The following is a 22,301-nucleotide window of genomic DNA, read 5'->3' as shown; positions in this document are numbered from 1 at the left end:
AGAATTGTGGGGCTCCTGGATGACGCAGTCCGTTGAGTGAGGGACTCTTGGTTTCTGCTCAGGTCATGATGTCAGGTTCATGAGCTCGAGCCTGGCTTGGGGCTCATGCTCAGCGGGGAGTCTACTTCTCCGTCCTTCTACCCGGTCCCCCTGCACTTGCCCACATGCACTCTTTCTAAAATAAATAAATAAACAAACTATTTTAAAAAGAAAGAAAGAAAGAAAGAGAATTGAACAGGGGGAAGACAATATGGAAAAAAGAAAAAAATGGAATGGGTACAACAGTTCAGTTTAATTTAAGCATAGGCTGTGTGGCGGCAAGTAATAGAACATCAGAATGGAAGGTCTAATCACATTGTAAATAATCTTTCATTCTCAGATGGGCATCTTAGGCCATACTCCGTGGCGAGCCATTAAAGTTTCCGGGAGGGAGAACAAGATTCCAGAGGTGTTTTGGGGGATGGGGGGGAGGGCAGCCCTGTGCAGTTGTGTAAGCTGAGCTTGTGTGCCCAGCATGGGTCTTGGCTGCTATGGAAACGGGTGCCTTTTCTCGTTTTCCTAAAGGCACTGTAGGGGCTGGCAGCAACTCTGGATGCTCTTGAAGTGTAATTCAGTGGCAGCGTTAAAGAAGGGCAGGGTAGAGTTGCGAGCCCGGAAGACCTTTCAGGGACCCTGCAGTCCAAACTCAAAAGGAGGCAGATCATACTTCATCCATCTCTGTGTATCTCTGGCATCTAGAAGGGTGAAAATTGCCCTCGCAGATCACCGTAAGTGTTTAATAAATGACTGCATAGTGGATGGATGTGAGGGGCAAGATCACCGCCTTAAGGAAATACTCTTTGGACTCACTCACGGGGCAGGCCTGCGGCTTGTCGGAAATTGAGGACCCACGACTCGAGGAGCAGAGTGCGCAAGCTCTTCTCTGCAGCTCCTGAGATTCTGAACATTGATTCAACAGGTCGTGAATGTAATCCATATGCTAGGTCTTGGGGACACAGTAATGAACAAAATATACCACATTCTACTTTCCAAGATCTTACATTCTAGCAGTCATCAGTGCTCAGAAGAAAAACAAACACAAAGCAGGGTAAAGAGAACAAAGAAGAGGACAAGAAGGACTTTCTCCTGTGAGGTGGTCAAGGAAGGGCATGTCCAAGAGAGTGACATGCCAGGGCAGAACAGAAGTCAGAAAGAGCCACGTGCATCTCTCAGAAACAAGGCAGGGCGGGCAGAGTGAAGGGAAGTGTATATCTGGTGTGTTGAGGAGAAGCAAAGAGGCCACTGTGGCTGATGGAAGGGGTCCAACCTAGAACTGAGATCAGAGAGGGGCCTGGAGACACTTGGAGGTCATGACAAGGACTTTGAATTTTCCTCTGGGTAAGAGGGGAAGCCATTGGATTCTTTCTGACTTAAGAAGGATCATTTTGGCGCCTGTGGTTACAACAGACTATTGGAAGGGCTCGAGTGGAAACAGACCAGTCAGCCCGGACTTTTGCAACCAGTCGGGGGAGGGTAAGGGTGGCTGGCGCAAGGGGTGCGGCAGTGGCTGGATTATATTTGAATGGGAGAGGCGAAAGACTCACTGGAGTTTGCTTGTGGGCTGTGAGAAATGAAAAGGAAGGATTACATGGAGGTTTTTGACCTTGGAGCGCCTGGATGGGTGGATGCAGCAGGTGTGAATAGGGAGGAGAGGTAAGAGGAGCACAGCATGTGCTCATTTTCCATGTGAACTTGAATTGCCTACTTAAATATCCAACTGGAGAAATTGAAAAGCCAGCTGGAAATTCAAGTCTGGAACTTAGAGGAAGAGCTGGTCTGGAGATATAAAGTTGGGCTACTTGACCTGTGAATAATATTCCCATCCATGGGGCCAGAAGAGATCCCTCTAAGAGTGAGTAGAGATAGATGCTAGGACCCTGCTTGTGATGATGAAGATACATAGACTGAGAAGAACCCAGGTGATAATAACTATCTCCTCGCAAAGAAGCACATAGACCAGTCAACACATATGAAGTTTCCTGGAAAATTTTTGTGCTTAGGTTTAAGACCATACCATAAGTTCTTTAAACAATAGTATCGTTTAAAGCAAAAGAGAACCAAAAAGAAATAACTGGTTTTGAGAGAAAGATGATGCGTTTGGTTTTAGAAACGTATAGAGAGGCCAGCAAAATATTTAAATTAAATTTTTAAATTGGCAGTAAAATTTGTGGGAGAGACCAGGGAAGAGCTATAGATTGGACAGTTATCCATATGGATGAGATCATTGTCCCTAAATTTTGACCATTCCCTATCTCTTTATATCACCTACAGAGATATAGACAAGAGGAAGAAGATGAGCTAAATCCTCATAATGTTAAATAAGTTAAGTTGTTCTAACTTCTATTTAGAAGAGGTAATAAAAAGCTAAGGGGCAGGTACAGGGAAATAATTGTCTAAAATGGAATTTCAATTGTGGTGTTGTCATATTTCTGATGTGTTTGGTACTGTGCTAAGCACTTCATGTTCACTTACAACCCTGTGGTGTACATAGACTTATCCTTCCCTTCATGGCTGAGAAAACTGATGTTCAAGAGGTTAAAACACTATCAAGTTCACACAACCAGCATCTGTGCTGGGATTTGAACTCAGATCCATCTGAAGACGTCCAGCGTGCTCTGTCCACAGTGCCAGGGACCAGTGACAGTTAATTGGGATGACTGAGTAGTCTCTTCCAAGAGCAGCATTGTTACCTGGAGAGGGTGTTAAAATCTCTTTCTCTCTTGATTTTGGATATTTGTGGATATGGTAGGGGAATCCATTGTCTTCACTTTGTTGGAAATTTTGTCTTCTTCTTCTTCTTCTTTTTTTTTTTTTTTAGATCAACCCTGATACTTTTTTCACTCACCTGTTGTTTTTTTCTGTTTGGGGCCAGACATTATCTTCTTAAGACATAATGAAGGGATCCTAGACCACGAACAAGAGACCAGTTAGAGTAAGTCACAGATCCATGCAACTCACCATTTATACCTGAAGTTCCCGGGACACAACTGGTGGTTTCAGATCTGAACTAGATTTTTCTGAGGAAACTTCTAGAAAGGCAACAGGAATGGAAAGAAAGGAGAGTCTTAAGCTTGGAAGGGACTGGTTTTAATAGTATGTTACTTCCCTCCTTGTCAAGCATGTCCCCATGGGTCTGTGTGGCTCTATTAACGTGGTTAAACAGAAAAGTACACAGTCAAGGTCAGTAAATGCCTGTTGATTTTTAATTATTTTGCAAACCTGTGTGTAAGGATGGGCCAGATGTTGAGCCTGAAGCTTATCTGCATTTGGGGATCTTCTTTAAGCAAAATAACATAGTTCACAGTCTTAGAAAGTGTCCGTGCAATGTAGGGGTCCTGAACTTGAGTTTCATTGGATTCATGGTAAATCCATTGCCATTAGAAACAAGATTTTTGGTTTAATGCTTTAGAGCAAAGAGAGCTGTAAAATGCATTAACATTTGGCACTGATTCAAATGTGAAGATGCCATTGCCTCCCACCTCTCCTTACAGTTTCCTGTCTGAGATAAGTGTCCTGACTTTCCTATTTTGGGACCAACTGAGGAAAGTGGGTGTGACCCAAACTCAGAGAGCCCTCCGTACCACTGGAAAGTTTGCTCGGGAGTGAGTCTACAGCCTACTTCTGTGCTTGGGACTAAGAAGGAGAGCCAGGAAACGACTTTCTAAAAAATAAATCAGTTTCATCATAGCTATGGGCAGAGCTATAATTGTAATACTCTGATTTTATTGCAAGGCACATACTGCAAACAAAAAATACCTTAGGATAAGCAATTTGTCAAGGAGAAAGAATCAATAAGGAAAAGCAATTTGGAAAATAAATCAGATTTTCACAAGCCCTGTTTGGTTTTGGAGGTGAAAGGTCATGTTACAAGGAGCTCAGAGCTCCTTAAGATGGCTGAATGGAACAAGCACGTGACAAGCAATTTTTTTTCTTTTTTTTTTTTCTTTTTTAAGATTTTATTTATTTATTTGACAGAGAGAGAGAGAGAGAGATCACAAGTAGGCAGAGAGGCAGGCAGAGAGAGAGGGGGAAGCACGCTCCGTGCTGAGCAGAGAGCCTGATGCGGGGCTTGATCCCAGGACCCTGGGATCATGACCTGAGCCGAAGACAGAGGCTTTAACCCACTGAGCCACCCAGGCGCCCCAGCAATTTTTTTTTTAATGCTGATAAAAACAAAGAGATATGAGTCGGATTTACCTCAGCAGTGGCTGGCTTGAAGTGCCATGGGGAGACGGCGATTTAGGTATGGTACAGACCTTTACCAAACTGGGTATTAGCTAAGAGAGTGGCTGTTTTTACTCTAGCAATGCGTTGTTTACAGAACAGGGCAGGCATGCTCTCTGTAAATTGTATCCCAGATGTCTGGGGACGGGTGTTGTGTCTAAATATAGTCAAGTCAGCTCATGTGTAGCCTCAGCGAGACCTTCACAGTAAGCATCCGATTATCGTGGGGAAAGTTACAGGTGTTTTGTAGAAAACAGTTGTCACAGTGAGTAACTTATCCTCAGGAGTTAAACTGGACCTTTAAAAAAATCTGAGCTAGCCCATTAAAGTCTGACAAGACTGAAAAGTTACGCAACTGCTATCTATGAAGACATGTATAATTTTGCTTGGTTTCAAGAAAGCTTATAAATCTTTGTAATATAAAGCATACCCATATTGAAAGGTAAGAGATTTTATATTGAACACATCTGAATGGAAATTTGCAATTGCCGGACATCAGATTTTGGAGGGAAGAAGTAGGGCGGGGTGGAGACTTAGTTCAGAACAGGAGCTAGAATTCGATCTGGTAGCCTTTGATTCTCACCTGTTCCTGGATTAATTTCAGAGACTGTTCTACGGCATTACAAGGAAACCAATGAAGTGGGGTTGCTTGGGAGTTAAGTAAGCAGAGTTCAAACAAACAAAAAGCTTTTTGCTTTGAATCCAGGCATGGTCACTCCTTCAGTAGATGGACACATGCTTATTTTCTGTGGCTTACTTGGGAAAAGAAAACATGGCAGCAGATGTTGATTGTTGGCTTAAATGCATTTATTAGTCCCTCAGCTGCTCTATTTAGTTTAATTAAACTGATAGCAGTGAAAATTATTTTAGTCAATAGTGGCTGCTATTCATTCATGGCTTGAGTTTCTCTAGTTTTGGAGAAAAATGATGGTTCCATAAGATTCATATCAAAATCTCTCTCATTTACCAGTTTGTTTAGCAAAAATACTAGGTGATTATCTATTGTGCGTTTATGGATCAGGCACTTCACCCATTTATTTCCAGTCCCCCCCACCTCAATCCTGTCCAGTTGTTGGTGGTGCTTGCCCCATTTTTCAGGGAAAAGTTAGGTGACTTCATGGGGGAAGCCACTGTCTTAAACTGGGATGCAGATCCTGGCCTGCCTGGCCCCTCTGTCTTTCCCCTGGGGAGCTGCTGGGCTCCAGCCCCATTAACTCCTCCCATCAGTCTCCTGCTCCCCCCCCCCACCCCACTATCCTAGTTCTTGAAGGAATAATGACAGACAGCAGGGGTCCCATGCACGTGTGCAGAGCTGAGTTCATCCCAGGAAAACAACAGGGGGATACATTCTCACACCCTCTGCCCCTGACTCATGGACCAACGGATTCCTCGTCCAACATTGTCGATTTGCAGTGGTTTGTCACTGACACCCCCACATGAACCTTTCCTGCGGGTTACGGTGACATTTAACTCCTTTGTCTTGCCATTGGAGGTCATATTAATAGAAATAGCAAATACACATAAGTGTCAGCCTTTTTTCTTCCCATCTTTCTTAGACCTAAGTCTTAGTGATGAAGACAATGTCAGTGGGTCAGAAAGCTGCGGAGCAGTGGGACAGGAAGCTGCGGGATAGTCTGCGGGGAAGCTGGCACTTGGCATATGGGACACTGCATTGAAATACTTTTGTTTCTTTATTTTATTACTTCTGTGGCCTGTTTTCTAAATGAACCTTTCTTTTTTTTTTTTTTTTTTTTTGGTCCTTTCTTTTGTGAAGCAAGCAACACTGAAATTGTTCAGAAGTCTACTATAATAATTTTGATGGGCAAATGCATTCATATGAAAAGAGGGATATCAAGTTCCCATCGGCTGCAAATACCGTTAGCTTTGTTGCCCCTTAAAGGTTTTCGTGAACATGCCAGGTAGAAATAAGCCCAAAACGAATCCAAAAGACCATTTCTCTAAGATTTTCCCAATCCCACCTTCTGGTCAGTTACCCTTTAGCTAGTGACAATGAAAGAAGCAGCAATCCTGAGTGGCATCATGTCATTCCACGTCTACCTTCTAGTGATCAATGAAGGGAATGAAATTTATTAAGCCATATACAGGAGGGAAAACATGATCATTACAGGTACTACAAATGACTATTTAAATGCATACATTTAAACATTGGATAGTGTAACTTTATTAATTTACTACTGCTCTGCTGAATAAGCTGGACTGATACAATCTCGTTGGAAAGCGACTATTATAGTTTTCTTATTTAAATATTCACAATAAAATCAATATTATGTCCAAAGTTCTCCAGAGTTTCACTCTGCAACCAAGTTGTTGACTTTGATAATAAAACAGATGTGTATGATTTTTAAAGCATTAGATTTCATCTCAGAAGCTGAAACTCGAAACGTAGTTGTTCCCCCAAATAATATTATTTATGATGGTGATTTTTGCACTTTCTTCAGTAAGATATCATGTTCCACTTTCTTAAGAATTACTGCTTTGCCACCAGATTTGATCCTATCAACCAACGTTTACTGGTGTGCATTACTTCAATTCTCCTTTTACTATATAATAGGAGCGTCACCTACTGGAAAGAAAGGATGCCCCCGAGCTAGTAACAGTAACTCTTCTTTCAGTTAACAGCTCCAAGAATTGGATGTCTGGCTTTTGAATAAGCTAATCCTTTTGAATAAGCAAGAAATCATAGTGGATAGGAAGGAAAACAGCGCAGTGTCGTGACTGGGAGGCCCAGCTCTAGTTAGATCATGTGTGACTCTCCTTAAACGATTTCGTTCCTTTGGCTCATTCCCCAGCTTTAGAATAGAGCCAACCATTGTACACACTTGAGCACGTGTGAGAAGGAAATGAGAGTGCGCTCAGCCAGCTTGCCTAGCTGTCGTGCATAGTCATCGCTATTTGGCCCCAGCTACTAATACAGTAAGGAGGTCTGGTCCCGCCCTTAGGATTTGTATCTTTCATAACATCCCATATTATCACTGGATATAAAAAAAAATAGGTGGATGATTGGCAGTTGGCTTCTCTCCTCTCCACCAGGTTCACTTGGTCGTTTCATTTATCCTGTGATATGTGTGTGACCCACATTTTATTCAGTGGAATCTCCTTTATGGGGTTTTGGCAAAAGTTCTGTAAGACCACAGTGTAGAAGTCTTGGTGTCTGTGTAGGCTTTCTCAAAGGTAGGAAAGCACGGGAGCAGTGAAGTGGTTTCTAAAGTAGGACTCCTTACCATGTTTCCACTAATTTATCTGACCTATTTAAGAAGCTTTAGACATGCCTTTCATAAAATTTGTTTCTAACAGCTAAGTGGCTTTATTGGAATCGCACTATCACTGATTAGCAGGGTTTTTAAAAATTACATTTATTGCGGCTCTTGGATCCAAAATAAGAGGAAGAATTAGTAGATAAGAATTAGTAGATAAGAAGACAGATACTAGTAGACATAATCCTATCACGTCGGGAATGTTTTCTCCCTAGTCAGCCTCTTGCTCTTCAGTTTATCAATCATTGATCCCCTTGAAATTAATGTTTTTCTGATTTGCATAGTCTGCATGTTTAATCACAGTAAAAACCTCCAGCATGATCTCCCATGTCTGTTAAATAGAATCAACAGTGCTGATCCTGTTTATATTACAAGAAAATTACTGTGCACCAACCCAGTATCATCTAAAACCTCCCAGACAGACTACAGTGGGAGAGATGGGTGTGGTTGGATGCCAAGTGGCCCTGGGGGAAAAAAGGAAGGGGTGATTTCCATATAAGAGGCACTGATTTTTCTAATGGGAGGGTTGCAAAAGGCATGTAAAGAAGGGGAACTGGGGGGGGACATGGCAGGTCAGTGCCTTTTTCATCAGGGTATGGGGCTGAGGGATCAGTACTGCCACTGGTACATGGAGAATCAGTGAGACCTGAGTGAGCCCTTGGCACTTTTCAAGACCATTTCCAGAGCTGACAGCAGTCTGCTCCTTCCAACCTGTGACACCCCTTTCTAGGGCCCTCCTAGCTTGTTCCACAGTTCAGGACTCAGGGAAGGGCTCCTCGATCCCCTTGGCAACTTGCTGTAGCCCCTTTATACCCTAGGGCAAGCTGTAAGGTCAAGGCAGTCTGGGGGTGCAGAGAGAAGAGGGGACAAGCAGGGCAGGCGTGGAATGTAGGGAGTGCATGTTCTAGAAGCTATCCCTGCTGAAAGTGTCCCGAAAAAGTGAAACATATATGTTTGTGGCATAATCCTTCACTTCTTTGGAGAATAGTTCAAAAGGTCCAGGAGTTCTGGGATAGATCAGTTCCAGAACATGCATTATATTCCACTGTGTTTGGAAACTGCCCATCTGGATCCTGGAGACAAGAATCAGATTTCCTGCTAATGTGGAACAGGTATTGTGATCATCTTGTTGAACACAGACTCTGAAGAGTGTGTATTTCACAGTAACTGATTGTATCTGCTAGGGTTAGAACAGATGACTCACAGATCTTGTTTTCTTTCTTTTCCGCCAGGTTCCTGGGCAGATCGGTCACCACTACACGAAGCAGCAAGTCAAGGTCGCCTTCTCGCTCTGCGAACATTGTTATCACAGGTAAAATAGTACTTATGGCTTGAAATATGTCCCTTTCCCATGAGCCTAGAACATTAATTTTCAAGAATAATCAACGCGACAATAAGAAAGCTGCCTAGTAAATGTCCCCTCTCTTTTTTGTTTTAACCCCTATTATCAGTCAGTTCATTCATTTCCATTTATCTTTGAAATTTCTTTATAAATATTTTGGTATAATCTTATGTCTTAATAGTTCCCATTTCTCATAGAATATACCTGTTCACTGATAGACCTAGTTCAGCAAGAAGGAATTGGATGTCCGTATTATTCATTAAGCACTTCACACACACTTTATAACTTTATACAATGTGGACAGCTTTATACAACACGCTTTATAACTTTATACAATGTGGACAGCTAATTGCAAAGGAAGTTTTACTCATAAAATATACAAAAAGGGATCATCAGAGCAGAAGCCTCAGCAATCTTTTTTACATTAACGGTAACATGTGGTGGAGAATTGCCCACAGACGGGACAGAACAATCATTTTTCCACCTCCCTCCTCCTCAGATTCATCAGGGAAAAAATGAAAAGCAGAGGTGCTTTACCAGCGTGGAAAGGACTCTGGGTTGGCCTGTGCATTTTTTAAATTTCCCAACGTGATTCCAATGTACACCCAGATCTGGAAGTCATTGTCCTAGTCCTTCCCAGTATCGGGGAGAAAGGGATGTTCTCAGACGGCTGAAAGGGAAGGAAAGGTGGTGTTCCTCTGGGACTTTAAGGCACCTGGACTCCAGGCTGTACTTAGAGTGAGTCATGATCTCATGCCCCTCATTTCCTTACCTAGAGAACGAACATGTAGGTCCGGAGGCTCCTTTGGGGCTCTCCAGTTCCATGATAACCATGCGGCCATTTTCTTTGCTCACCACTTGATGAGAATAAAAACAAAAAAACAACAACAAAAAGACACCCGCAAAAAAAGTCAGTGATTTCTAAAGGTAACCCCTAGCTCCCTACCCCCTACTGAAAGGGTCATTCCATTCTCTGAAAGGAGAGCGGTCTTAGGATATTTTTCAACATGTATCTCGTATCCACTGACACACCAGCCCGAAGAGTCAGAAGCTGCCCCGAAAGCCCAACGTGAAAGGGAATCTGGACCTTTGCGGACTCTGCCACCTGGTCAGCCCAGCGTGGGGCAGTTAGGAATTAGCTCCCCGAGTCTGACCGCTGGCTAGACAATTCGAAATCTTTGAAAGGATAACTGAAAAGATCTAAGAAGTTGCCACTTGCTAGTGACCAAGATCTGGCAGGGTTATTTCCTTGCCTTCATTTTAAGATTCCTCCCATCCGTGCTGGTATTACAGACATGGTAATTCTTAATGCTATGGGGATTTGGATGCAAAAATCTTCCTAAGATAGTGCTTGGTATGATTGTCAATAGACAATGAGTTGCCAAAAATAGCAAGAAAGCAAAGAGTCTCATGTACTAAGAAGATTTCATTATTTTAGTCTGACATTATTAGTTTAACTAGAATAAGGATGTTTAAAGTGTTTACTTGGTTTTGATTGGATAAGCAAATAAAGTGGAACAATTTCTATCTGCTCGACACTGTAACAATAATTGCTTTCCATGCATCATGTCATTTAATCCTCATAATGACCCTAACATCTAAAGGTTAGTGTACTCATCCAAATTAAAATAATTACTGCATCATGGAACAGGGCTTTAAACCTAAGTGTAACTGACTTCATAATCAGAGCTCTCAATCTAGTATAGACCTTTGTCACTCCTGTCTAGGGACAAAATTCACAAAGCAGCTTACTACAATTTAGAGTACTCCTACCCCCCCACCCCGGTCTGGACTGATATAACTAATATTACAGCTCCAATCAAAACAAGTGATCCAGCCTATGAATAGTCTTTAGTTCTACAAAACAAAACAAAACCAAAACAACAATAACAATCAAAACAATTCATAAAGACCAAAGAAAGTTAAGGAAGGAGAATTTTTAAAAAACATGCTCAATCTCTTAAAATACATAAGGCGCTCGGGTTTAGAAAGGGTTGTGTTATAATAATGAGGAGTTTTGACAACTGATTGACTCTATGGAATCAGAATTGGCCTCCCCTGCTGAACTTAAACCTGATTTCCTGAGAGTCTTTGATCTTGTATGTCCCTAATTATATTTGTATAGATGATTTCATATAACTTTTTGCTCACCTTTCAATATGATTCATATCATATTTAGGGTTATAATGTAAATGCAGTAACCATAGACCACATCACCCCCTTGCACGAAGCCTGCCTCGGAGACCATGTGGCGTGCGCCAGAACTCTACTGGAAGCTGGAGCTAATGTAGGTACCCATCCAAACCATAAATGATTTCACATCTACTGACTAAGAGAACGGAACAAAGTTCTCACTTTGCTTTTCTTTCCTTCTTAGTAGTTTTCAAAAATAGCAGAATAAAAATCATATTGCTTCAGTCCCTTCAGTGTACTCTAGGAAGGATTTCCAATCATTGCAAAAATGGGTAGCATTCTGCATAATAATACAGAAACACTCTCTAAGTTATTTCCCGCTTCCGTGATTCTAAACAACAATGAGTAGACCTCTTGATGCCTGTAATAGTTGCCCATCTATTGGATGATTTTCTTTAGATGGATTCTCAGAGAATTTCCAAGTTCACTAATTCACATTGCCACCAGCAGGATGACCTGCCTCATCACAACTCTTGTCAACATTCGTGGACCTGTTTTCCTAAGTGAAAGGCACCTAACCATTGAATTAGTTTCTGTGTATTTGATTCTGGATATGTATTTCTTTTCATGACATTTACTAGCTGCATGCCCACTCTTGCAAATTACCTGCCACATCATATTTCTGTTTCTCTCTTGGCTTTTAAAAGCTTTGCTTATTGATGTGTAGTAGTTAAATATACTTGGTTGTATTTACTGCACACGTTTTCCCAATGATTTCTGTTGGATCGTGTACCTATTTTAAATGCCTCGCATTTCATCACGGAGGACTGTGAGTCTCAATCTTAAACTTTGGCTCGGTTCAGGTAAATGCCATCACAATAGATGGAGTGACCCCGTTATTCAACGCATGCTCACAAGGCAGCGCTAGCTGCGCGGAACTTCTTTTGGAATATGGTGCCAAACCCCAGCTGGAGTCCTGTCTTCCTTCTCCCACCCATGAGGCCGCCAGTAAAGGTAACGTAGTTATCGGAGTCAGTGACAAGGGGACAACATTCCTTTAGCAAAATGCAGTGCTCCATTTTTCTTCCAATGGGTCACTGCAGGCAACAGCGTGGGGTGAGGTGCAGGGGGATAGATATTGAAGAAAAGTAAACTCATCTCTACCTTATGTTGGCAGGTCATCATGAATGCCTAGAAATCCTGATATCTTGGGGCATAGACGTTGACCAAGACATTCCTCATTTAGGAACTCCTCTCTATGTGGCTTGTATGTCACAACAGTTCCACTGCATCCGGAAGCTTCTTTATGCTGGTAATTTTCTTTAAAACATCTCCCATTCTATCCATACTCACAAGCAATGATTCAGGTCCATATTTATTTCTCTACATAATCTGTATAAAGATATCTCATTGCTGAAAGTGTTCCTGGGGTGCCTGGGTGGCTCAGGCAGTTAAGCATCTGTCTCTTGATCTCTTGATCTCAGCTCAGGTCTTGATCTCAGGGTCTTGAGTTCAAGACCTGCACTGAGCTCCATGCTGGGTGTGGAGGCCACTTAAAGAAAAAAAAATGTTAAGCATTGTTGCATGTAGGTATATAACCCACAATAAAAGAATTGCGTTCTTGATAACTCTACTTCACCCCACAAGTCCAAAAACCCCACTTAAAAAGGTCATAAAATTTAAAACCTCAAGGTTGACTATAATGTCACCAAATATGTATCTGTCCATGAATAAATCCATCAAAAGAAATTTTAAGGATAGTAACGGCTTAGATAACCTTATCTTCTACCAATAAGAACTCATGTGTTTTCTCAGACTTTGTCCTGTCCCATTTACCGAAAAGGACTGAATGGCCTTTTCCTCTTACTTGAAACACACCAGTTCCTCAAGGCTCAACTTTAGCCTCTTGAGAAATTTGCCTTAATCTTTTGAGACCATAGTGGCATCTCCCACATAGGAATGGGAGCTCTTCGAAGGATGTGGATTATGTCCTTTCCCCCATCAACTCCTTTCCCTACCACAGTGCCTGTCATATGGTAGGGGCCTAAAATACATGTAAAATGAGTAAATGGACTTCTAGGCTCTTTACTGTTTATGCAATCATTTGGCCTCTGATACACACTGACAGAGAGTTTTAGTAAACTCTTCCTGTGTTCCTCACATTATCTTAGCTAAGTTATAAGCTTCTTGTAGGCAGTTTCTGCAGTTCACTCCCATTACATCTAGTAAGAGTCTTAAATGTGACCTCTGCTAGTCAACATTGACACATTGCTATTTTCTGGCTGTGGTCTCCCATGAATTCGTAGAACTAGAAGAGTTTTTTATTGCCTTGTTTTGTTTTGTTTTACTTTGCTGAGAATATTAATCTTTCCACCAAATATTTTATATTGGGTAAAAAAGATACTGAGAAAGTATTACAGTAATTGTGGATTGATTGTTATTATCAGGCTCTGTTCTCCCATAAAATTAGCATAAGCAACAGAGTTTATGCTTTCTCTATGGAGAATTTTGTTATGGGCTATCATTCTTTTACTAAACATTTTATATTTTTAAAAATAAGAAAACAATTACATTTATTGAGATTTGAAAGTAGCAGGAAGGCCTAAAGGGACTCTTAAAAAGTATTGCTTCTTGTAAACATCATTAGTTTTAACAATAGTTTCAGAAAACCGAGTTGAAAGGACTTATGCATTTTTACTGATAGATATTTCTCGGTGTCCTAACCACTTATGTACTGGAAAATGAGGTTATTATTCTTTCCAGCATTATACAGTATTTATTTGTTGCACATGCATTGAATGATTACCACGTGCCAGGGCTCAGACTAAGAAAAAATAACTATGCAATAATAAATAATTTAACAGGTAAGGTTTTTTTTTAATGCACAGTTTTTAAAAAAATATTTTATTTATTTATTTGACAGAGAGAGAGATCACAAGTAGGCAGAGAGGCAGGCAGAGAGAGGGGGGGAAGCAGGCTCCCCGCTGAGCAGAGAGCCCGATGTGGGGCTCGATTTCAGGACCCTGAGTCCATGACCCGAGGCGAAGGCAGAGGCCTAACCCACTGAGCCACTCAGGAGCCCTAATGCAAGATTTTTTAAAAACTTTACTTTGCGTGTAGAAATACAATGTGCCTTTCTACTTAAAGATGCTCAATGCTTTTGTATATTTACTGATTTATACTCTATGAGTGAGAAGTGACAGGAAAATCTGTATTCATTTTACCTAAATGGCTCACACATCTAAATTCATGAGTTTTCCAGGAAACAAAAAGAGCTCTATTGCCTCAAAATAAATGAAAAGACGAAGAGCATTAAGCTCTTAAACAATCCTAAGAAATATCAATTACAATGAAAGCAGATATGAGTGAATCCAATTGTTTATAATACTCTGTTTATAATACTAGTTAATAGGATTACTTTGGAGACTTCAAAAAATGTAGAAATATTGTTGACTATGGCATCTTTCAAGCATAGAGAAAAAAATATTAGGGAACGTAAGTGTGTGTACTCTCTACCCAGATGTACCAAGTTGTAAGATTTAATATCTGTATATGTATATATGAAGTGTATGTATATATGTATATGTAGAGAGAGAAAAATAACTCATTACATACAGGGGTGAGGTTCTCTTGGTGTTACACCTTCCTACCTGCGCTGAGGTACCTGACTGGTCTAACAGTTTTGGTTTGCATTTATCCTCATTCCTTATTTACATGTAGGTGCTGATGTACAAAAAGGCAAATATTGGGACACTCCATTACACGCTGCTGCCCAGCAGTACAGCACGGAAATTGTAAACTTACTGCTCGAGTTTGGAGCAGATATCAATGCCAAAAACACAGAGCTTCTGCGACCTGTAGATGTAGCTACTTCTAGCAGTTTGGTGGAAAGGTTATTGCTTCAACATGAAGGTAAGAATGCGTGCACATTTAAAAACACAAAAATATATTTTTTATATATATAAAAGTAGACAAAACTGAACAACTTTTTGTTGGCATATGAGCTGATAACAGCATAACATTTAAAATGCTTTGTGTGAAAGCAGATAATTTTTTTTAAAGCAGATAATTTTTTTGACTTAGTTTCTCTCTATAAAGAAGATATCACCATGATCTTAATTTTCTCTCTTTCATCTCACCTAAGCTTTATATTCATTTGGTTAAGTTAAAAGTTCCATTTGTTTTAACGATACATAATATGCAATTCTGTTTAATGTCTGCTAATAAATATTTGGAAACTTGCCTTATTTTCTAAGGGCATGCAGCTTCTATGATATGTTGTAGAAACAGAATCAGGAAATATTTTCACACCTAAGGCTTTTGTTATTCATAAAGAATCTCTCTCTTTTCTTTTAAGTTTTATTTATTTAAGTAATCTCTATATCCAGTGTGAATCTCGAACTCACAACCCCAAGATCAAAAGTTGCATGCTCTTCCAACGGAGCCAGCCAGGCACCCCTTAAGCAGATTTTCTTAAGCCTGGTTCAGAAACTATAATAAAATGCATTTTGGCTTATCTAGTAAGCCTAATTTGAGAAAAAAATATAATGTAAAATTTCTCCCTTTAGTGCCCAACACTTCTTGAGGCTTTTGATTTATATCTTCCTTGAAAAGCAGAATTTATTTCTGAGGTTTGAAATGCAACAACAGTACCATAAGCCTGAAGATGTTAATGTTTTAAAGAACCCATATGGAGGGGGGCCTGGCTGGCTCAGGTGGTTAAGCGTCTGACTTTTGATCTCCACTCAGGTCAAAGCTGAGAGTCATGAGATCCAGCCCTGCATCAGGCTCCTGCACCAAGAGGAGTCTGCTTGAGATTCTCTCTCTCCCCCTCCCTTGGCCCCTTCCTCCCATGCGTACTCTCTTTCTCTCTCGAATAAATACATAAATCTTTTTTTTTTTTTAAAGAACCCATATGGGATACACCACAATTATAATAAAACTTATAAATAACAGCAATAGAAATGCTTTTGCAAATGCCCCTGGTATAGTGGTCATACTACCCTAGTTTGCTTGAAAGCACTGTAGTTTATTTATGGTTTATTTCATGCATCTTTTAGCATACACAAGTCAATTTCGATTTTAATTAACAAATACCTTCCTGTCTTTTGCAGCTACTCCAAGCACTCTTTGCCAACTTTGCCGACTCTGTATCCGAAACTACATAGGGAGATCAAGATTGCACCTTATCCCACAGCTCCAGCTGCCAACATTATTGCAGAATTTCCTACAGTACCGATAAAGCAGTGAAATAATTCTGAATACTTTCAAACTCATTTCTATTTCATCTGCATAGTGTATATTTTATATTGAATTATGTTACCGATAGAGTGTAAGTGACTGGGGGGCCCCAGGACAGAGGCGAATTTAAATTTTAAGTGCACTAGTGAGTACTACTGTTTTATGCATTTTTACTGTATTTTGGACTATAGCATTTTTAACATCCCTAATGTTATTAGTCATTCCCATGTACCCTTTTGGATTTGGGGGGGACAAGGGGGGAGGAAATCCCCATTTCTGTCTTTTTAAAGTGAAAAAGAGAAAGTGAACTCTTACTGAAATTACTTATTTTAAAATGCTTCCATTCTTCAAATAATGCATTAACTTTTAAGTGTTCCACTGTCATTGATTATCTCTCTGTATTTTTCATATTAATGCAAAATATGCAAATGGTTTAGAAAATAGCAACTAATATCCTTTTTGAAATAAAGATGGCTATCATTCAGGAAACCCACTATGCTGAATGTGCACCTGTCGTTACAATGATCAGCTTGTGAAGAAGAGATAAATTGTCCCTCCCTGCAAAGGTCGCACTAGTCACTTCACCACCTTCAATGTCCCCATTCCAGAAACTGGTGGGACTCTGGTTATGCCTCCTTTGGTCTCATCCTGAGATGGTTGGTACATTATACCCCTGCTAAGGCTGTTTTAAGACCTCCTCCTTCTTCAGGGTAGCCTCTGAGGGTCTCTCTTTAGTGCATTGTACATAAACTCCAGCCTTCTTGCACCTCAGAAACTGTCTCTAGCTGGTAGGGTTTGGACTGAAGGAATTGAGCTTCATACCCAATTGATAAAGAGGCCTCCGATCACGCTGCAGGATCAGGGCCGTCCAAGGCTGTGGCAAACAGATCGAAATCTTCTTAAATTGTGGGGTTTTCAAAGAAAAGAAAGAGCGGGTGCCACTTAGCAAACTTAGAGTCCTTATAAAATTTACCCCATACATGGACCTTTCTAGTGCTGTTTCTGGTCCTTCTTACACAAAGCAAGGGTTCAGCGTAGACTGTATTAGCAAGGGAGTATCGGGGTACAAAGTAGTGTCCTCTGCAAGGATTAATACTGTGTTTATTATCTTCTGCTTTAACTGTACTTCCATGCAGTAGAAAACATAGTAAAACAAATTTTGTGCCTCCTTTGTAATTTAGACTAGATTTGAGTCTATTGTGGACTAAGAAATAAAATAATCTGGATACTCACAACTGTGGGAAGTAGAAAATATTTTAATGAGTTTTATAAATTAATCAAATTTTGATAAAATATTTTGATCACTATTTTAATAACCCAGGGGCCTATATTCCTTTCTTTTTAGTTCTTAGCTGACTTTTGGAGACCCATGGGAAGTACACTATTCTTGAATATAACTGCAAAGTCACTAAGATTGCATTTTTTAAAAATCATGTTTAGATTTTCAAAAATAGAAGGCTGTAGCATGTTGTTTAAAAATGTCTTTTATGTGGCTAGAGAGTTTTATATAAGTCTATTTTACTGAATATCCCAGCCTAACAAATTTGTAATGTCCTCGTGAATAATGTGCATTCAATTTCTTTATTATTGAGTAACCTCATTACATATAATTAGGTATTCAGACTGCTTTTCTAGTAAAACAGGTTTCTATTACTATTTTCCCCGAGCTAGAGGTAGTCTTAGAGTGTAAGGTAATGTGATTCATCCCTTTTCTTTGGTTCTGTACCAATAAGAGAAGTAAATAACAAATATGAAAATTAAAATGGACACCTTAAAATTTTAGTGTGCTGGTATCTTGTATCTTTGCTTGAGTGTGATTGTCTTATCAAAGAAGTGTTCTCATTTAAATATATCATCTGTTTGTTAATATATTAAAGTGTGACTATTATTCCTGGAATAAAACACCTTTTCTTTTCTCTCTAATTAGTATTTGATTTTCTAATTGAAGGTAATGGAGAATAAGATTCAATTGCTCTAATTTTTTTCCCCTCCAGTTTTCAGATCATTGTATAATGGGCATTAGGCATAGAGTAGTGCACATTGAAATAGACACCTCAAAGGTCTTTTAATCCAAATCTTATTATATGTGCATATGTGCACATACATGCATAAAGATCCAAGGACAAAATTCCACAAAGGCAAAGACCAAGCCAGACCAAACTATTGGACTTGAGATTAAAGAAATGCAGTGAAATGAACATTGTAGCAAGTTTTAGACAGTGATCAGGGGGCAGATCACGAAGGGCCTTCCTAAGGAAACTCACAATAGGAAGATCAAAAAACAGACTTGCTTCTCCTTGAACTCATCTTGCCTCCCTGTCTTTGCAAATGCTGTTCCCTCTGCCTGGAAGGCAGCCTAACTCCTTCCGCTACTTTGTATTGCCTCTTCCCACCATCCATTAGCTAAAATACTACTCTTCACTTCCAGTTGCACTAAGAATGGTGTGTTTCTCGTTCAACAAAATATTTATATCAAATAAAGCTCTCTGAAGTTTCTACTGACGGGTGATAAGTCAAAGACAACCACTGACTTGGATGGCTGTTTGGCTCCTGCGGAAGCTGGGTGGCTCTTACTGGGGGACTGTGGTTATTGTACACTTCATTCAGACAGGAACACCAATTAGAGCTGCTTTCCTATTTGAAGGGTCCTTACTGGAATAAATCGCTCCAGTCCCTAGCAACCGTGACGCTGTTCCTGATCTGGGGAAGTACTTCCCCCCCTCTATAATAATCTGCGAGAATGACCAAAATTAGTGTGCTTTAATTAAGAAGGAGCAATAGTGCACACTCAGGATCTTGCCTCAGTCAAATCTCTTGTTCTCTGTCACAAGATCAGCTGAGTTTCGGAGAGTCTGAACATCCCACAGAACTTCCCACAGGTCCGTTCTGTTGATGATATCTCACTGACGGGATCTGAGGAACAGGGAGTAGCACATTCCTCCGATGACTTGGTCAGAGGCAGGTCAGCTAGTGGTGGAGAGAAACATTACCCCACCTATGAAGCGGGGTATCACTCAGCATCCGGTCAGGAAGGCAGCTGGAACTATGCACATGAAACACGAATTTAATATAAGGGAGGGTTAAACAGATGCTGACCAACTGAAAAACTAAAGCGGGACCATTATGGTGTGGGAAACAAAGGCAAAAGAAAAATAATTAAATTTCCTGACTACTTCCAGCCCACTGACAAGTCGCCAAAGCAGGCAGAGTGACTTCTGGGGACTCAACTACCTTGATGTTGATACTTTGCTAGGGGCAAGAGGCAAGCCTAGCCTGACCTCCCCTTCCCCTACCCCAGGACCGTGTAAGCCTACTTTAACATATAAAAATTCCTTTAGAAATGTCCTTTATCTGTAAATCCCCCAAGATACATGCTGGCAATCATCCCCAAAGCATATAACCCACCAATATACATCTAAAGGGTCTCATGATGAGTGTTTTATGAGACAGTAATAAATGACCTTTCCCTAACAATAGCTAGCCCCCTCAAGGTTCTGGAAACCTTGCTTCCAAAATTCCTTAGAGACTTTCATTATCCATAACCCCCTCCCAACTTCAAAGTATCTAAAGGGCCACTCCTCATGACCGCATTGCCAGGACCTCTTTCTGCCCACGGGTCCCATCCCTGTGCTTTAATAAAATCACCTTTTTGCACCAAAGACTTTGGCCCTCCGCTTCGAAACCTAATGTCTTTCCTACGTCAGTCAAACTAACAGAAATAGATGATTCAGAAAGCAATTGCCACTGCTAGAACAGATTTAAGAAATTAGGGTTATAAGAGCCTAGAACTTGGAGGGAAAGTTCCATAGAATGACTCTTGAAGGGGGACGGTAACTACGGGGCTGGTGTCAACTCTTCCAGAGCTCAGAAGGGCCGTCCTGGAGTAAAATCCCTGTCTCTGGAAGGAGGGTCACTTCTCAGCGTTTGCTAAACATCTGAGCGAGTATGATGAAATCTGCTCCAGGAGAGCTAAAAAAAAAAAAAAAAAAAAAAAAAAGTTGGAGACTGGAACCAGCTGTCACTGCCAGGTTAAGCTTTGTTGCTGTGGTGACACCCTGGTGAAAGGCAAGCAGAAGGGGAAACAGCAAATCCCCCTTCCCTTCTCTCCTTCTCTTCCCCTCCTGGCCTCTCTCTAGCTCCCCCTATTGTCACAATTTAATAAAAGTTTTAGCAAAGGAGAAATCACACTGTGGCATTCCAACAAGCTAAGTATAGAATGGTGTGTCTGGAACAGAGATGTGTCTGCCTAACAAGTGGCACCTTTATTACAGGAAAGGTCTGACTTTTAGCAACACTGCTCAATTGGGCCCTAATCTCCCACCTTAGCCGTTACTACCTGAATATTGCGTTAGAATTTATGCCAAAGCCTAGGCACTTTCTCTAACCCTAATGAGTTATTTCCCCAAACTCATTCAAAGACTCTCAAATCTCAGATGATATCATCTGTGCTTTTGCACATAGCAATCATTCTGTGTGGAACTTCTCCGTCGCCCTCATCCCACAGATTCCCTATCTTAGAAACAATAATTTACCCTTGTTCTAGGCTCTTTGCATATTGTTCATTTAATCCTTAACACAACCCTCTGAGGTACACACTATTTATTTTCTTCTTTTACAAATAAAAATGGTTATATAACTTGCCTGAAGTCACATCACTAATAAAAAGTAGACCCAGTCCTCCAAAACCTCTGTCATAAATAATCTAAAATACTGCCTTATAAGATGCAAATCAAGGTCACTTCCTCCAAAAGGACTCCTAGAGTCCCTCAGGCCAAATTGTTTGCTTCCTCCCTGATACTAACATATATTTATTGTGGCAGAGCTTTTCAGTGTACATGATCTTTTTACTGATATTTATATCTGTGTACCTTCTATAAATAACCCAGCACACAGCTGTCTAATGGAACCTCCCGCAATGACAGGGTAGCTGCACTCTACAACACAGCCACTGGCCACATGTTGGTATTAAACAGTTGAAATGTAGCCAGCGTTACTCATCTTATTTTATTTAAATTTAAATCTAAATCACCACAGGCAGCTTGTGGCTACAGTATTGGATCATGAAGATCTAATGTATAACATAGCACAAAAGGGCTCCTCAAAAAACAAAAATTCACTGAATGAATGAACCCTTAAAGGAAAACTTCATTGGGAAAGAAGAAAACACTTTCCTATCTTTTTTTTTTAAACCATATACAGATTCATTAATAAATGTGTTTATGAGTAAACATTCAGCAAATATCATAGACCTCCACTATCAAGATCTAGCCCATATTTTATCTTGCATAATAATAATAATATATAATATATATTATATTTTATATATTATATTTTATATATTATATAATATATTTTATATATTATATTACATATAATATAATATATAATAATATAATAATACATTCTATATGCCACATTAAGTGACTTTTATTTTTTGCAAAAACTTTAAAGGATTTTAATCTGTTATGTAAATATTTAATTTATAACTGATGATGTTGACTCTGCAATCATTTTTTTTCCTATGCATTGTTCACTGATAAATCCCAGATGACTAGGCCAGTGCCTGGCATATACTAGGGACTCAAATAATTGTTGAAGGAAAGAATCATATATACATCTTTGTGAAATGTGAAAACTTACAAATTATTTTTGAGTAATTTTGAATATTATGTAATTTTTATGAATGTCATAACTAAGGAAGCATGTTAAGTCTGTAGACGTTAGACATTTATTCATTTTAATTCCGAAAACTTTTTCTTTGGCGTTTTGGAGCAAATACCCTAGAACTGACAATTTCTGAACAAAAACCGACCTTGTCTTCTGGAAACTTTTCACATTCTCCTCAAAATGCTTGACTGAAAATAGGCCTTTTTCAAGCCTATTTTGTGGGCTGAAACCACAATGTTTAAAAAAAAGTAAATTTATAAGGGCAAGCAAGGGGTTTGGGTGGTAGTTCCAAGCTGGTTAGGAGTCTAGCCACAACCAAAATTGAAAGCGTCCACCCAATGAGGCCAGGGATCGTGTCCCCCATTCCCAAGCGTCAGCTC

General features: G+C 40.1%; 1 protein-coding gene across 2 annotated transcripts in view; it reads left to right on the top strand.

The window, feature by feature from the left end:
• Nucleotides 1-16,557, top strand: part of LOC111144549 (ankyrin repeat and SOCS box containing 5) — a 48,187-nt gene extending 31,630 nt beyond the window's left edge. Inside the window, exons 2-7 of one of the 2 annotated variants that reach the window (XM_022498876.1) lie at nucleotides 8,771-8,850; nucleotides 11,060-11,167; nucleotides 11,877-12,027; nucleotides 12,191-12,325; nucleotides 14,734-14,925; nucleotides 16,128-16,557. In XM_022498876.1, coding sequence (XP_022354584.1) covers nucleotides 8,771-8,850; nucleotides 11,060-11,167; nucleotides 11,877-12,027; nucleotides 12,191-12,325; nucleotides 14,734-14,925; nucleotides 16,128-16,255 — 794 coding nt within the window. In that variant the 3' untranslated portion in view covers nucleotides 16,256-16,557. The remainder of the gene's footprint in view (nucleotides 1-8,770; nucleotides 8,851-11,059; nucleotides 11,168-11,876; nucleotides 12,028-12,190; nucleotides 12,326-14,733; nucleotides 14,926-16,127) is intronic. The other variant, XM_022498875.1, reaches the window with a different exon arrangement.
• Nucleotides 16,558-22,301: the final 5,744 nt, after the last annotated feature.

Source organism: Enhydra lutris, unplaced genomic scaffold (genome assembly GCF_002288905.1).
Source record: "Enhydra lutris kenyoni isolate GAN:26980312 unplaced genomic scaffold, ASM228890v2 scaffoldscaffold11, whole genome shotgun sequence".
NCBI lineage: Eukaryota > Metazoa > Chordata > Mammalia > Carnivora > Mustelidae > Enhydra > Enhydra lutris.
The sequence above is the reverse complement of the archived record's forward strand: the minus strand, read 5'-3'. Positions and strand labels throughout refer to the sequence as shown.